This window comes from Bos indicus, chromosome 1 (genome assembly GCF_029378745.1).
Source record: "Bos indicus isolate NIAB-ARS_2022 breed Sahiwal x Tharparkar chromosome 1, NIAB-ARS_B.indTharparkar_mat_pri_1.0, whole genome shotgun sequence".
In the NCBI taxonomy this organism is placed as follows: Eukaryota; Metazoa; Chordata; class Mammalia; order Artiodactyla; family Bovidae; genus Bos; species Bos indicus.
Genome location: NC_091760.1, coordinates 115847834 through 115863787, shown reverse-complemented (window position 1 = coordinate 115863787; position 15954 = coordinate 115847834). Strand labels below are relative to the sequence as shown.

Sequence of the window (15954 nt, the reverse complement as noted above, 5' to 3'; positions counted from 1 at the left end):
TTCGAGAATCTAACTGAATCTCTAATTTCCCAGACAGAACAGAAAGTGTTGCTGTTAATAAACTGTTGGCAGTTACTGGAGTTTATTAGCCAGTTACTGACGTGTTGTGATTTGCCATGGAAAGCCAGTCATTGGTTTTTAAGTGCATATGATGCTGGTAGAAGCACATACAGCTTTAATCACTGTCTCATTAGAAGGATGTAGTCAGCTTTTCGGATCTCCTCATGTGTTACAGCTTTTCTAGAATGCACAGAACCTTATGGGTGATTAAAATACTTAAGAAAGGGATTGTCTTTTTTTTTCCTGTTCGACAGAGGAACCAAACCTCACGTTGCCATATTAGTTTGTTCAAAGTGTGTTCAGTACATATACTCTTTTGGAAAGTACAAAATCCTAGGAATAGAATCTTGCTCTTATCTCCTGAGAAGTTGTGACTGTATTTATACTCTGACAACATGGTAAAAGCACACTGTCAAAAAGAGAATAAAAGCATTAGAAATGCCCGCATTTTGCCAACCAACCATCTTAAGTGTTTTGAAAATCCAGTTTCAGGTTCCTCTTTATTCTGCGAACTGTTATTTAATAACCGATAAAGAGTTTGAGGAGGGTAAAAGGAGGGGAGAGTGTTTTGTTTTCTAATGGGACACATGCCCCTTTGCAAAATCATACAAGAGTATATACCTACCTCGGTTTTTTAGACTGGAAGTAATGCCCTCCACTTCAGAACACTCCAGTCCAGGGCAAGAGGCCCTCTGGCCTCAGGAGAAATTACCACACAGGGAAATGTGTCTGGGCCTACATGAGTTCACCAGAGTTCTATTGTGCCTTAGCTAGTTTGATAACGCCTTGCATTATTTATAGCACTTGTCAGAAACGATTTCCTTTAGTCAATTAGTGTCTAAAAAAGAAGCGGGGGGCGGGGGGGGAAGCAGGATATTTTCTGACATTTGTAGAAATAATATGCAAAAAAAGCACTCCCTTAATCATATGACATTGTGCTGTCAGAGATTTTCCTAATATAACATGTCCCACAGAGTGTTAACTACATGTTTTGTTTTTATTAAGAAGCAAAGAATGGTAAGCTATATATTTGTTTTGATACTTTGTCAACTCAAACATTTATTCAAACCTCTGGCCCCTGTTCTTTGGCAAATAATTGCAAAATATAAATATAGTAATTATCTTAGCAATGAGATGGTTTATTTTGAAATAACAGGAGTTGAACAACTGATTTTACAAATGTTTCCATCGATTAACTGCCATGTAAGTGCTAACAACTGAAAATGTTTAGCAAAACACGAAGACAAGGCTTCAAGTTTATATGGGAAAAAGACATAAAACTTTTACTCCTTTCTTACAATAGAAATTTACAATATGGTTTGAAGGATAATATCTTTTTTAGGGCCTTACATAGATTTAATAAATGTAGAAAAACGTTATTAATTGCGAGTAGAAGTATGTAATGATAAATGTTTTCTTAGAATAAGTTTGATGTTTAGTTCAAAATTAATATTTGCATATACTTTATGTCCAAAGTATTTATATTATTAATACCACTCAAATGTATGCATAGTTTTGTATATATAATTGCAGTATTGCTTAAAATAATGAAAAATTGGCATTTATTTAGGTGACCACTAGTATAGAAATGGATATAAAGTAATACATAATTGTTAAAAAATATTTATGTGAGTCTGTCTCTATTGATAAGGAAAGGTCATTAACAGATTTTGTAGAAAGCAAGCCAAAGGACAATATGCTTAGTATGTTTTCATCATTACTGTAAAAAAAATTAAAAAAATATTTAAACTGTGTATGTGCGTTGTATGTGTAGATGTGTGTTTGTGTGTGATAATACATGGAAAAAGGACTGAACACACCGTACTAATAATAGTGGTTATGCTTGGGGTTGGAGGGGGTTTGATTTGGCAGTAGAAAGATGGGAAATTCTCAATAACCCCTTCTATATGATTTAAATTTATTGACAGTGAAAATCCATTCATTTGGCAATGTCTAAAACCAAAAACAAAAAGAAAGAAAAATATATGGAGTTAATATATGTGAGAGCTTCCCAGGTGGTGCTAGTGGTAAAGAATACACTTGGCCAGTGCAGGAGACATAAGAGACAAGGGTTTGATCCCTGGGTTGGAAAGATTACCTGGAGGAGGGCATGGCAACTCACTCCAGTATTTTTGCCTGAAGAATCCCGTCTGACAGGGGAGCCTGGCAGGCAATAGTCCATAGGGTTGCAAAGAGTCAGACATGACTGAAGGAATTTAGCATGTAGATAATGTATGTAATTCATATAAATTACTTGCTAGAGATTTCTGTCTGTCATTTGAACTTACATGTTACTATCTCTTCTGGGTAATAGCCTTATCATTTATACCCATTGGAGGAAGAAATGGCAACCCCCTCCAGTATTCTTGTTGGGATGATCCCGTGGATGGAAGAACCTGGTGGACTGCAGTCCATGGGATCGCAAAGAGTTGGACACAGCTGAGCAACTGAGTACTTATACCCATACTTCTAGATCACAAAAGAAGGCAGAACCATAGTTAACAGCATAAATTGTTATTTTTTGACTTTGAAATAATGTAGGTGTAGAGGGAGAAAACTCAAAATTTAGATAAACTGTTTATTTAACTTGTGATTTGCTTCTGAGCCTTTACATTTCTAATTTGAGAATTCTTTATTTTCACTGTCTGATTTTTTGCCTTGTTTTATTTTACATTTCTTTCTGAATGTGAACTTCATGGGACATGCATTTTGGTGTGTGTCTGCAAAGTTCCTCTGAATGAATGACTCATGATTCCAGATCTGCATTGCACAAGTAATGAGATTTCAGTTCTTAAGTATGTTAGAAATTTAAGGAATTAGAGTTGTTGCACAAAAGTGTGGTAAATGATTTATGTACAAATATAAATTTAGTTATCAGGGAGACAAATTTTATCTTTTTATCCGGTTAGTCTTGTATTTCTAAGACTTGCAGAATCTTTCAGTGTTTTTCTTTTTATAAAAGAAGCCTTGTAATTAATAAATGTTGAGGTAGGCACCAACAAAATATACCTCCCTGTTACCACTGTGGAGCTGCTTGTTTAAATCTTAGGCTTCTGCAAAATAAATTCTGAAGCTCTGGCTATACTGTATAGCAGTTGCAGTAATATTAGCAGAGTTTGTTGTTGTTCAGCATCTGAGACCTAGTTTAGTATATGTGTTATGTGGGACGTTCCCTAGAAGATACAGCTACATTGAAGTGAAAATATGAGTTATTAATGCATGTCTGTTTTGAAACATATCTTCCTCTTTTTTAAACCAGGGAAAAACAACTGGGTCTTGATTCACTGTTGGTCAGGGAAAGCCTAATTCTGATATGCATGTGAGCGTATGTGAATTTGTGATTTTTTTTGTTTAGGAAAGCTCAAATTAAACTGAAATTCTAATATTTTATTGTTTTTAGGGATAAATTCAGTTGACATTGGTATATTATTAAATGTATGTTTGAGATTATTTGTTCAAAAAGTAATCTTTAAGATCAAATATATAAATCAGTAGAAATATCCCTAGGATTATAATGTTAAACTGTGTGGTACCTTTGTGGCTTGAGTATTTGTAAAGTTTGCAGTAAAAGATGCATTTTTGATGTGATGGGGATTTTTACTGATGAAATGGAAAAAAGGGGATGTGTGTGTATTATGTTTTGTCATCAGAAGTCCATTAATTCACTTAATTAGGATGCATTCAAGTAATAGCATCCTATATTCATGTTTGATATCATTCATTATATTCTGAAGAATAATTATTTTTAGATCTTTTTGAAGTTGAAGAAATACGTGCTCAGTTGTGTGCGACTCTTTGCAGCCCCATGGACTGTAGCCTGCCAGGCTCCTCTGTCCATGGGATTTTCCAGGCAAGAGTACTAGAGTGGGTTGCCATTTTCTCCTTTGGGGATCTTCCCCACCCAACAATTGAACCCACTGTCTCTTGGGTCTCCTACACTGGCAGGCAGAATCTTTACTACTAGCACCACCCTCTTTAATACACATATTTTTCTCATAATGATTAATAATTAAGCAACAGATTTTGGGCAGTCTTCAATAGAAATAAGCCAGTAAGGTCTCCCAGGTTGAGCTTACTAGGTTACATTCTAAATCAACTGTTAAGATCAAGTTAGTGTGCTCAGATAGAGTTGATAGTGGGCTTCCCAGGTGGCTCAGTGGTAAAGAATTCACTTGCCAGGGCAGGAGACACAGGAGATGTAGGTTCCATCCCTGGGTTGGGAAGTGTGATAGCTATGATTATTTGATTCTAATAGAGATATGCTTTATATTTTGGCCAGATGTTTTTTACTTGTTTTTGTCATTTCTTCACATACTGATTTTATAATTTAGCTCGATTGGACCTACTCAAATGGAAAATGGGCATAGGTTAATTATGGAAAATCTTTTAATGACTACTGGCTGTGAGAATGGTTTCTGCCTTGTAAAGAAAGTTGAACATTGAGGCAAAGAGGTTCACATGCAGCAAATTTTCACTGATATACGGGGTTCTATGGGAATATTTTCTTAAGTCTCTCGTTAATCACCTCCACTAGCTTTGTTTGTAGTGATGCTTTCTAAGGCCCACTTGATTTCACATTCCAGGATGTCTGGCTCTAGGTCAGTGATCACACCATTGTGATTATCTGGGTCATGAAGATCTTTTTTGTACAGTTCTTCTGTGTATTCTTGCCACCTCTTCTTAATATCTTCTGCTTCTGTTAGGTCCATACCATTTCTGTCCTTTATCGAGCCCATCTTTGTATGAAATGTTCCCTTGGTATCTCTAATTTTCCTGAAGAGATCTCTAGTCTTTCCCATTGTGTTATTTTCCTCCATTTCTTTGCATTGATCGCTAAGGAAGGCTTTCTTATCTCTCCTTGCTATTCTTTGGAACTCAGCATTCAGATGCTTATATCTTTCCTTTTCTCCTTTGCTTTTTGCTTCTCTTCTTTTCACAGCTATTTATAAGGCCTCCCCAGACAGCCATTTTGCTTTTTTGCATTTCTTTCCCATGGTGATGGTCCTGGGTGTTCTTTGGAAGGAATGATGCTAAAGCTGAAACTCTAGTACTTTGGCCACCTCATGAGAAGAGTTGACTCATTGGAAAAGACTCTGATGCTGGGAGGGATTGGGGGCAGGAGGAGAAGGGGACGACAGAGGATGAGATGGCTGGATGGCATCACTAACTCGATGGACGTGAGTCTGAGTGAACTCCGGGAGTTGGTGATGGACAGGGAGGCCTGGCATGCTGCAATTCATGGGGTCACAGAGTCGGACACGACTGAGTGACTGAACTGAACTGAACTGAATCAACTTCATTCTTATTTTTGAGTTATATGATAACGTTATTAGGGAAGCACGGGTGACTTTGCTACCATTCCTCAAGCAATAAAGATCATATTGAAACACGTTTTAGATGAAGGTATCACCTGCCTCAATAAGAAGCTCGGTGATACTGTTCAGAAGGTATGGAGATGGAAAATTAAGATTTTGACCCCTAGTTACTACAGCAAATAAAATATAACTCATAAAAGTAAACTTTAAAATCAAAGTCCATAATCATAGTTTTGCTCTGGAAATAACAATATCACAATGTATCACGTTGCATTTAATGTTCAGAGTTTTGTCATGCTTATTTCACATTGGTAGATTTCAGTTGGGTTAATGAATCATTCTTCCTGAAAACTGCCAGAATAGTTAGATTTGTTTTTTCTGTCTTTTAGCACATTGCACATGTATTCAACACTGTTGATTTTACTGTAGTCTTGTGTTCTGACTTCTAGTTATTATTTTGAAATATTAAATGACATGAACGGATCAGAAATGACTACCTAAGGCTAACAAGATAACTTCATCTTTTTGTAATATACAGAGTAAATAAAACACTAAATAGGATTAGTATTTTGTCTCAAAGAATGATAAAGTAGCATTCATAGTGTTGTTATACTTTCTTATGGAATAGAGGGAAATGTTAAAAGACTGCCTGTTGGAATCCTAAAAAAAAAAAGCAAATTTTCCTTCTTTAGCCAGAACTGAGGACTGATTCTGTCAGAAATGCACCGATAATTATTTACATGTTAAAAATTTGCAAAACCATGTGTATCTATTTCATATTATTTCATGGATTAAAAAGACTTCTGTCAGCTTCCCAATTAAGGAAGTATAAAAATGGTTTTATGTTAATTAACTTCCTTTCCTTATGCTTTCTTTCCAATAAGTGGTCTTTGATGCTGATTTCATTCAGTTATAAAGGTGACATATCAGTGTTTTAAACTGTGTATCTATTGTTTAGGCATTATAAGTTGTAGCAAATATTTGTAAACTAGTGTTCAGATATACTAAGAAAAATATTATCATGCAACAAATGCTGATCGTTGACTTAGTCTGGACCTTGTGCTGTGTTGGTGGTGGCTGTTTGGTGAAGAAACTAGCTGGTACCTGCCTGCTGTCACGGAGCTTACATTTTAATGGAAAAAGCAGATGATAAGCAGATAGTGAAATAGGTACATACTATTATGAAAATACTAACAAGAGTTGTAAAGAAGAATAAAGCAGGATAAGGGGCTGGCAAGTCTGCACTGGTGTTAAGAGGAAGAGAGGTTTGCATACTTTTGACAGTGGGCCGAAAAGCTTCTAGGAAGATAAACTTTGCTGTAGGGACTGGTGAGGGCACATTTAGGTACAGAACTGGTGGCTCAGGCTACAAAATGCAGCAAGACGTCTTGATGTTTATCTTCTAATACCTTTTTATGTTTTATAATTTTGCCTTTTATAGGAATCATTTCAAAATTCACTTTTTAATCACTGCATAGAGACTTCCTGTTTCGTTTTTGTCTTAAATATAAATCCTTAAAGGGACAGTAGTCATTATCTAACTTGAAAGTTTAGTTGCTTGCTTTTGGAATTCTAATGTTTAGCAATAATGCATCACCTAACGGACTTCCTTCAGTATCCTTCCAGTAAGACACCACTGGATGATTAGGGAAGCAAACCTTATCAGCATCTTAAAGGAATGCTTTGATAGATCTTAGATTACTTGTTTGAGTTGGTAAACATAATCTTCCTTTCCTTGCAAGCAACCTGTCACCCAAAACAATGCAGAGCGTCAGACCAGTAGGCCACGTTGCCTATTGCTGTGCCATTCCAGAGGATTTGTGGTTGAAAGTTATCTTTTTTCTCAGCAATTTATCTAAAACTTCAGTTATTTGCATATATTCTTTATGATTTTTACCAGTATATTTATTATTATTCCTTAAATTCTTTTGTTATACTTTAGCCTCTTCCTAAGTTACATATCCACACACTTTGACGAGCTTGTTTTAGCATTCTGATGCATCTATTAAAATTACGTTGTTTCTGCATCACTGAAAATCACCATGGGTGCTACCACTAGGGTGCTTCCCCCTCACTGAGAAACACTGATCTTAGCTTTTTGTTATATGGAGTTGAATACAGGTGAAGATTGCATTAACCCATTCAGAACACAGTTTTTTCCCATGTAATAAATGATTTTGTTACTTTATTTAGTCCCTTGTGAGTAGAGAAATAGCTATATAGCCTCCAGAAATGCTTAGTTATTTGTTTACCAAAATCTCTGTTAATATTTGGGAAAAGCCATGGGCAAAATTGTGCTGTGAGCTAACTTAGTTTACTGAAGTGATACATTGCTAGTTACAGACTTGTCGACACCAGTGAGCCAGGGGGAGAAGTTTTGGACAAGGCTCCTTTTCTCGTCAGCTCCAAATATACTCAGCAAAGTTGGCCGTCTCTTCCAGTTAGCTTGAAACTTTCTTAGTAAGTTAACAAAAAAAAAGAAACCTCAAATAATTACTAAGTTAACTTCCTCAATACATAACATTTCAAAATCAAAACTTATGAAAAAAGTCCCCCAAATTCCCAGCTAACTACTCTGGCATGTAGAACCAATCTGCCTATATTTGGTCCAGAAGAATTGAAATGATTAGTGAACATTTGTGACTAGGAAGTTTAACCTTGCTCATAGAGGCCAACCAGTTCTCCAAAACAGAATTTTAGTCTTATTCCTTGTGTCTGTTTATCCTGTATTGCACAATGTATGCAGCCTTTAAATAGATATTTACATGAATGCATTCCACTGTTAAGGGCTTCCCAGGTGGCACTGAGGTAGGAATCTGCTTGTCAGTGCAGGAGTTTCAGGAGGCTCGAGTTCGATCCCTGAATTGGGAAGATCTTGGGTAGTAGGAAATGGCAACCCATTCTAGTATTCTTTCCTGGAAAATCCCATGGACAGAGGAGCCTGGTGGGCTATAGTCCATGGGGACACAAAGAGTCACACGCCATTGGGCACGCACATGTAATAATCCACTGTAGTTCAGTTCAGTTAGTCATGTCCGACTCTTTGCCACACCATGGACTGAAGCACACCAGGCTTCCCTGTCCATCACCAACTCCCAGAGCTTACTCAAACTCATGTCCATCGAGTGAGTGATGCCATCCAACCATCTCATCCTCTGCTGTCCCCTTCTCCTCCTGCCTTCAGTCTTTCCCAGCATCAGGGTCTTTTCTAGTGTGTCAGTTCTTTGCATCAGGTGGCCAAAGTATTGAAGTTTCAGCTTCAGCGTCAGTCCTTCCAATGAATATTCAGGACTGATTTGCTTTAGGATAGACCGGTTGGATCTCCTTGCAGTCCAAGGGACTCTCAGGAATCTTCTTTTTGAACCACAGTTCAAAAGCATCAATTCTTTGGCGTTCAGCTTTCTTTATCATCCAACTCTCACATCCATACATGACTACTGGAAAAACCATAGCTTTGACTAGACGGATGTTTGTTGGCAAAGTAATGTCTTTGCTTTTTAACACACTGTCTAGGTTGCTCATAACTTTTCTTCCAAGGAGCAAATCCACTGTTAGTTTAGTGCTAATATATATCAATTGCTATAAGAGTAGTTATCTGTACTTCCTCAGGCTTTTTCTTTTTATACTTTATCCTATTTTTGGTTTCTTTTCTTCTGTCTTTATATTTTATTCTTTCCATTTACCTTAAAGTAGAAAATACATGTGAATTCTGATATCACTTAAGGAGAAACTGATCTTGGTTCTTGGGAGGACTATGCTTGTTTGTATCAATAGAATGTGTCACATGATGTAAGGAACTCTACAGTTTACTGTTTTGAATTTGATCAATAGGTAAAAGAAGGCTCTTACCTTAAAAACCTATATAGGTTGTTAAATTTTGATTGTCACTGAAAACAGTTAAATTCTCCATTTCTTTGTTTTTCTTCAGGGAAGTTTATTACATATTGAAATATCAGTCAAAATTTTACCTCAGAAGAAGTTTACCTGTTAGCTAATACCTTTACAGTAGCGGTGCTTCTTTCAATAATTATTTGCAAACAATACATATTTTTAGGGTGATACATTTGCAAGAATTCCTACAATCTGCACAATACCCATACACATTTAAATATTATCTCTATCTATTGAACAAAAAATCCATTACCACTGAAGTATTGGTCCAAATCCTATAAAATCTTAATTTTTATTAAAGATATGAAGATTTCTGGTCTTCCCTGAAATTATTTTTGAATAAATAAAAAGATTACAAGATAGCATTCTGATATCAGCAGTTTACTCAAATACGTTTTTTTCAGATAAGATATGAGTTCGTTACACCCAGTGCCCTGTGTCGAAGGCTGAAACCCATATTATCAGGGGTAGCTGGAGTATTTCATAAAGATCAGTGTACAGTCTGATCGCTCACTTGTCCATGTCTGGCTAATTATAAATATTTTGATTATCACCTTGACTAATACATTTTATAATAGTATTTTCAGCTTAAAAATACATAGCTATATTTTTTCAGTAATACTTTTTGACTTAACTGGTCTGCTACAGAAAATATAATCAGAACACCCATTTGTAAGCATTTTAGTAATTAAGGTATATTTTGTTACTTGAGTACGACTAAGTCTGTAACATGGTAGAAGGGAAAAACAGCGCTAGAAATGAATTTTGTAGTTGTATTTAGACATAAATACAGTACATAACTACTACTTGGGGGTTACCCCGAGTAGTGAAGTTATTCCTGTGTGCTATGCCATTGCCTTTCCTCATTGTTTGGATCTCATAGATCACGATGAAACTTTCCTCAGGGTTGGACACATGTCCTCATAAACATGTTTATTTCTAATAGGTTGAATAAAATTATTCTTTTCTTAAACATTTAAAAAAACACCATGTTCCAGGGACTGGGTTAAAAAAAAAAAAGTGATAAACACCCTGTTGTTGTGGAATTTATAACCTGGGGGACAAAAGTTCTAAGAGATACAAAGTACTGAGAATATTGTGAAGGGGTAGACTGTTCAGCAGAGTTAGCATAGCCTTTTTAGAGAAGGAGATATTTGAATAGTTTAAACAAGAAGGGATGAGGAGGTATGTGTCAATCCAAAGGTTTAGCATGTAACAAGTTTCAGCAGCTCCCACCTGGATGGTGTATGCTAAGAACCCACAGCCCCTCTCTCCCTGGGAAAGTAGAGGTGCAGGGCTGGGAGAGACCAAAAAAGATAAAATGTGTCAGTTTCAAACAAGGGGAAGGGAGAAAGAGGGAGTTGTGCAGCATGCTGATAAGAGGTCAAGTAATGACAAGGACTGTGCAGTCCTTAGATTTGGCTTTGATGGGAGCATCGATGACTGTCACTGAGCAGTAAGGTAGGAGTTGTGCAGGTCACACCGATACATTTTTAAAAGTAAATGGAGGAGGAGGAAGCAAGAAAAGAGCACGTGTAGGTGACTCTTCAGATTTTTGTTTGGGAGTGATGAATTAGGAACATTAGAGAGAGGTGATGTATAACTAGGCAAGGTCCCCTTCCTCCTACCATGTAACCCCTTCCATTTTAGAGCTCCTTTAGCACTTTAAGAGCTAAGAGGAAAAGCAGGAATATATATAGCAGGAATTTAGAGAGGAAGAGGATTTAAGAAGGAGCCAGTCAAGGTAGCAGCTTAACCTTGGGCAGTAGAAGAGAGAACTGGGAGACTGAGAAGAAAGATACAAAAAGATAGTTTAAAGATGGGTGGTAGGAAGGTGAGAGAAAGTTCATGACTGAGAGCTACTATTTTTATTATGAAATATTTGTGACATGTAAGATCATATCCATTATTGATAGTGAGAGGAACACAGAGGAGGAGGGACTTGATAGTGAGGAAATTTTAGAAAAGCTGGAGTGTCAGAGGGGGCGGTCCAGGCCAAGGGGAGGATTCTTAGGCATTTGGGAAGCCTGAGTGACCCTAGAACACAGTAACTTATGGAGGCAATAATGGGTGTGTGTGTGTTTTCAAGTTTGTGTTTGTGGGTGCTCATATGTGTTTATAGGGGTGTGTTCCTGCATGTGTTTGTGTATTTTTGTGCTGTAAAGTTAATGCCAGTGCTGAAATAGAAATTGATCATTTAATTTACTGAAGTTTATGGGGCTCCACCTGTTTTCCGTCCCTAAGCCAGACACTTAAGGGTTCTAAGATGTGTAAGATTGTTTCTGGCCTTGGGAACATGCCGTCTCATGGGTCAGTCATATAAATGCAAATCAGACACTGATTGGGGAGCAGAGGTAATTGGGAGGAGGCAGTGTTAATATATGGGTGGATGGGGATGAAGGAAGTGACATCTTGATAGCGTCTTGGAGGAAGTGACATGTTGGTAGGCTTCCCAGGTGGCTCAATGGTAAAGAAGCCGCCTGCCAATGCAGGAGATAGGGATTCAGTTTCTGGGTTGGGAAGATCCTCTGGAGGAGGAAATAGCAATCCACTCCAGTATTCTTACCAGGATGATTAGGTGGACAGAGGAGCCTGGCGGGCTACAGTCTGTGGGATCCTAAAGAGTCGGACAGGACTGAGCACGACCCCAAAGAAAAGGAGGTAGTGGTTGCAGAGAGAAAGACAAAAGAGATGTTGACCACAGATGTGGTACACACTCACAGCATGAGGTAGTCGAGAAGTTTTGAATGCAGAGCAAATATTAAGGAAGGTGAATAAGTCTTAGAGTTTGTGACTAACTTGGCTTTGTTTTTTATGGAACCAGGAATTAGGACTAGAAAATTTTTTGAAAACAAAGATACTTCTGGAGCATCAGTGTGAATTTTTTTTTTTTAATCTTTCTCAAAAGTTGTGGCTTTTTGTAAAAAAATATTTACAATATTTTCTAAACCTAGTATCTGGTAGTTTCTAAAAAAAATAATGTTAAAAATGACAGTATTAATCTTAAAACAAATTAAAAAAATTCTGCTATATATCCATGTTTTATCTATATGTATGTGTGTATATATTCATATTCTGTATTTTAATTTCCAAGTTATAAACATGTTATATGCCCGTTGGCCATTTTTGGCCCTGGAAGAAGTAATCAGATACTATTTATTATACTGTCATTGCCTCTTTGGAGTGTGAAGCTTCTAGAGTTATTTAAGCCTTGTTTCCTTTGGTAGTATTCAAAAGGGAAAAAATAATATGTCTGCTATTCTGTAACTACTAAGCATTTTGGGGAAAGTTTTCCCATTCTGATTGAAAGTAAGTTGTTAAAAGCAAAAATGCCCTGCTGTATATAGGGAACGGTCTTGTGGTGCCGAGTTACTAGATCTTTAGGCAATGGGGGGTCCCTCACCCCCCAACCCCCAGCCTCTGGCTTCATTTGTACCTCTGAAATGCATCATACTGCCCAAATCAAACTGCTCACTTAATATTTAATGTTTCTGCGATGGAATCACTTTCTCCCTTGAGGTTGACTTCAGATTTGCCAGACACACTGACAACACTGCACTCCTTATTTCCCCCACATGACCTCAGCTTTTGCTTAAAAAATGTTCAAATAAAGGATGCTTTTGTTCATATCTCGCCTGCCTGTGATATATTGACAAAGTGTCTGCGGGCTGAATGGAATAGTTTTACAGTAGGAGTGCCACTTTCAGTGGAGGGGCAGGACTTAGGCTGGAGAAGGAAGTGAATTGGATAGGTCAGGAGAATGTACCATTTGTAAACACCCCTTTCCTTTTTTATTCACGTGTCAGGACAGCAGGAGCAGGCTGTTCAGTGCCTGTCCCTGCGCAGAGCCAGAGGGAAAGCAGCTTGGAAGTCGGCTGCAATTTTTAAACCTTGCTTTTTATTTCCTGGTAATGATCTTCAAGTGCTTGGACTTGTTTGGGAAGCTGTTTTGAAACTAACATGGTTTAGTCCACTAACTGCATGTTGGGTAAATTCAAAACCCACATGCTCGTCCTCTTGCAGTGGAATAAGTCACATCTGATGGACATTTTCTGTGCTTATAGCATAGTAATGAACGTCTGACAGGCGCGACCTTTCATAAGACAACCCACACTATTGGCTTTCTGCCCAGAATATTGCTGCAACACTATCTGTGATTGGTTATCTCTCTATCATGCATTGCTTCACAAGGGGAAACGGCCCCTTTTTTTAATAAATCTACGATGGCTGGCTGCAATATGCCTCACTGTAAGTAGTGTGTGTGTGTGTGTATGTGTGTGTGTGTGAGAGAGAGAGAGTGAGAGAGAGGGAGAGAGAGGGAGGCTGGCTTGAATATGACTTAGTCTGGTAGCACATGGCAAGGTTGTGATACTGTCTTAGGACATCAGTGAAGAGCTACTTAGTAAATCTTAACCTATCTCTTTTTTCTACAGGTTGGTACTAAGAAGTGCCTTTCCTGACGTCTCTGCTGCTTGGAACCGCTTCTAGAGCAGTCTCTGCTTTTGCCTTGCTTGCTGCCAGCTAGACTGTGACGACAGCACATCCACCCTCCACCTCTAGCCCAGACACCCCCATTTCTACTTATAATCAAGAAAAAAGCTCTAAGTATCTGGCATTGCCCTAGGCTGCTTTAGTTTTAAAAGAAAAGTTTGCTGAAAAAGTAAGATATCTTCTGCCAGGAAATCAAGAAGGAAAAACAAAATCATTTTCTCGATTTTGCTCTAAACTGCTGCATCTGTCTATGCCAAACTAATCAATACCGATTGCACCACCAAACTCCATTGCAAATTCAGCTGTGAGGAGATTACCTTTCAGACAACTTTGCTGAAAGCAGCTTGGAAATTCGGTGTCAGAGGGTCTGCCACGTTTTCATGCTTGCATTTTGGGCTCCAAATTGGCACTGGGAAGGGGTTACTGAGAGCACAAGGCTGATTCGAGGCCCTACTTTTAAACGTTCATCTACTTACGATCCTAGTATTTCTCTAAAAACCAAAACCTCTTTGAATTAACAGTTTCATGCTGTGAATTTCTAGTGGGAGATCTTTTCCTTGATATTGAGAACACAATTTTCCATGTACTTTTAAAGCAGGGAGTGGGGGAAAAGTATTTTGGAGGGGACATTTTCATCATTTTACAGTTTTATCAGTTCAGTTTTTTTTTTTTTTTTTGGTTGTTACTTTTTTTTTTGAGGGGGGTTGGGTTTGTTGGTTTCACTGAAAATTTTAACTACCTGTAAAATCTAAACATGGCTGTTAGTGTCACTCCAATTCGGGACACAAAATGGCTAACACTGGAAGTATGTAGAGAGTTCCAAAGGGGGACTTGCTCACGGCCAGACACGGAATGTAAATTTGCACATCCTTCGAAAAGCTGCCAAGTTGAAAATGGACGAGTAATCGCCTGCTTTGATTCATTGAAAGTGAGTAAATATTATATTATTTTAAGGATACGCAATAATTGAATAAAGGGGATATGGACATGCAGTCCACTGAGTTTGGAATTATGGATTGCTTTGTTAACAGTTATACAGTGTCTTCTTACTGATGATGTTGGGGTGGGGGACTTTATTGAGAAGCAACAGAGCCAAGTCTGGCCAAACTTTGTTATGATAACTTTTATCTGTCCTTTAATGCTGTGATTTTTTTTTTTTTTCCCTAGAGCAGAAAGTGTCAGCATACTTTTACTTAGTACTGGCTAAGTCAGTCTAGAGAAATAGTAAATACAGATACATGTATGTGTCAGCATATGCATAGACTGTATATGGGGCTATAGCAGTGGCTAGATGGGGATGGTTTGTTTTTGCTTGTTTGAAAACGTGCTGTATAGTTGTAAAAGAAAAGCAGATTTTGTTAGCTAAACTTGGATAGACTTTTTATATTAATATTTTGACATTATGGATTTCCTTTTTATTATATGAGCATATTATTTTAAGGCCAGAAGCAATGCATTTTATGGAAAATATAACTAGAAGTAAGGTTCTGAACTGCTCTTACAATATATTATCAGAGGCATAAAACTTTGTTGAATGTGAGTTTTATAAATCAGTGGAAACTCTATAAAAAGTACTATTATTAATTGGACTTTTTTGTTTCTAAAATTCAAATGTGAAGTAATTTAGCAGGTTTTTTTCTGTTAGCTCCTGATTATTATTTTTTATTTGTAACAGTATCAGCCAGACTGTAAAAAGTTAGCTATTGTGGGTACCGTAATCCTAGCACATTCACTTTAGTGTATTTTGGCATTCAAAATGTCATTGGATTCATATTTCAGCTATCAAGGTTGAAAGTGAGTCTTTTAAAAGATAGCATACATGTCTTTATTTTGATGTGTAAGGTCAAAACTACAAATGTGAAGATTCCTAGGCACTCTCTACATACTTGGTTTAATTGAATCGCCTTTGAATATTAATATGCAGGTGTAATTCACTCTGAACCTTTGAGAAGGAGGTTGCTATCATTTTGACAAATATATAGAAGTGAAGGTTTCATAGACATATCTTGTCTGATGCAAAAAAAAAAAGTGCTATAAAAATTTTTCTTTAATACCATAGGGGAGAATTAACTGAAGTATTTAATACATAAGTTAACCCATATCTCACCCCAGTGTTAGGAGTTAAGTTGTGAGTTAACTCTTTCAGTACATTGCTTCTTGGTCAGTTTGTGCTGCTCACTTTGCTAAAGTTTTCACC

General features: G+C 37.3%; 1 protein-coding gene across 33 annotated transcripts in view; it reads left to right on the top strand.

Moving 5' to 3' along the window:
• MBNL1 (muscleblind like splicing regulator 1) overlaps nucleotides 1–15954 on the top strand; it is a 222363-nt gene that overhangs the window by 48641 nt on the left and 157768 nt on the right. For 24 of the 33 annotated variants that reach the window (XR_011567543.1, XR_011567542.1, XM_070792920.1 and 21 more), the window contains exon 2: nucleotides 13700–14685. The exons of 6 other annotated variants lie outside the window; for them this stretch is intronic. Coding sequence is in view for 24 of the 27 variants with exons in the window: in XM_070792920.1 (XP_070649021.1) it covers nucleotides 14512–14685 (174 nt within the window). In the remaining 3 variants the exon portion in view is untranslated. Of the gene's footprint in view, nucleotides 1–958; nucleotides 13175–13330; nucleotides 13515–13699; nucleotides 14686–15954 lie in introns of those variants that run through there. 3 more of the 33 variants (XM_070792923.1, XM_070792912.1, XM_070793031.1) reach the window with 3 other exon arrangements.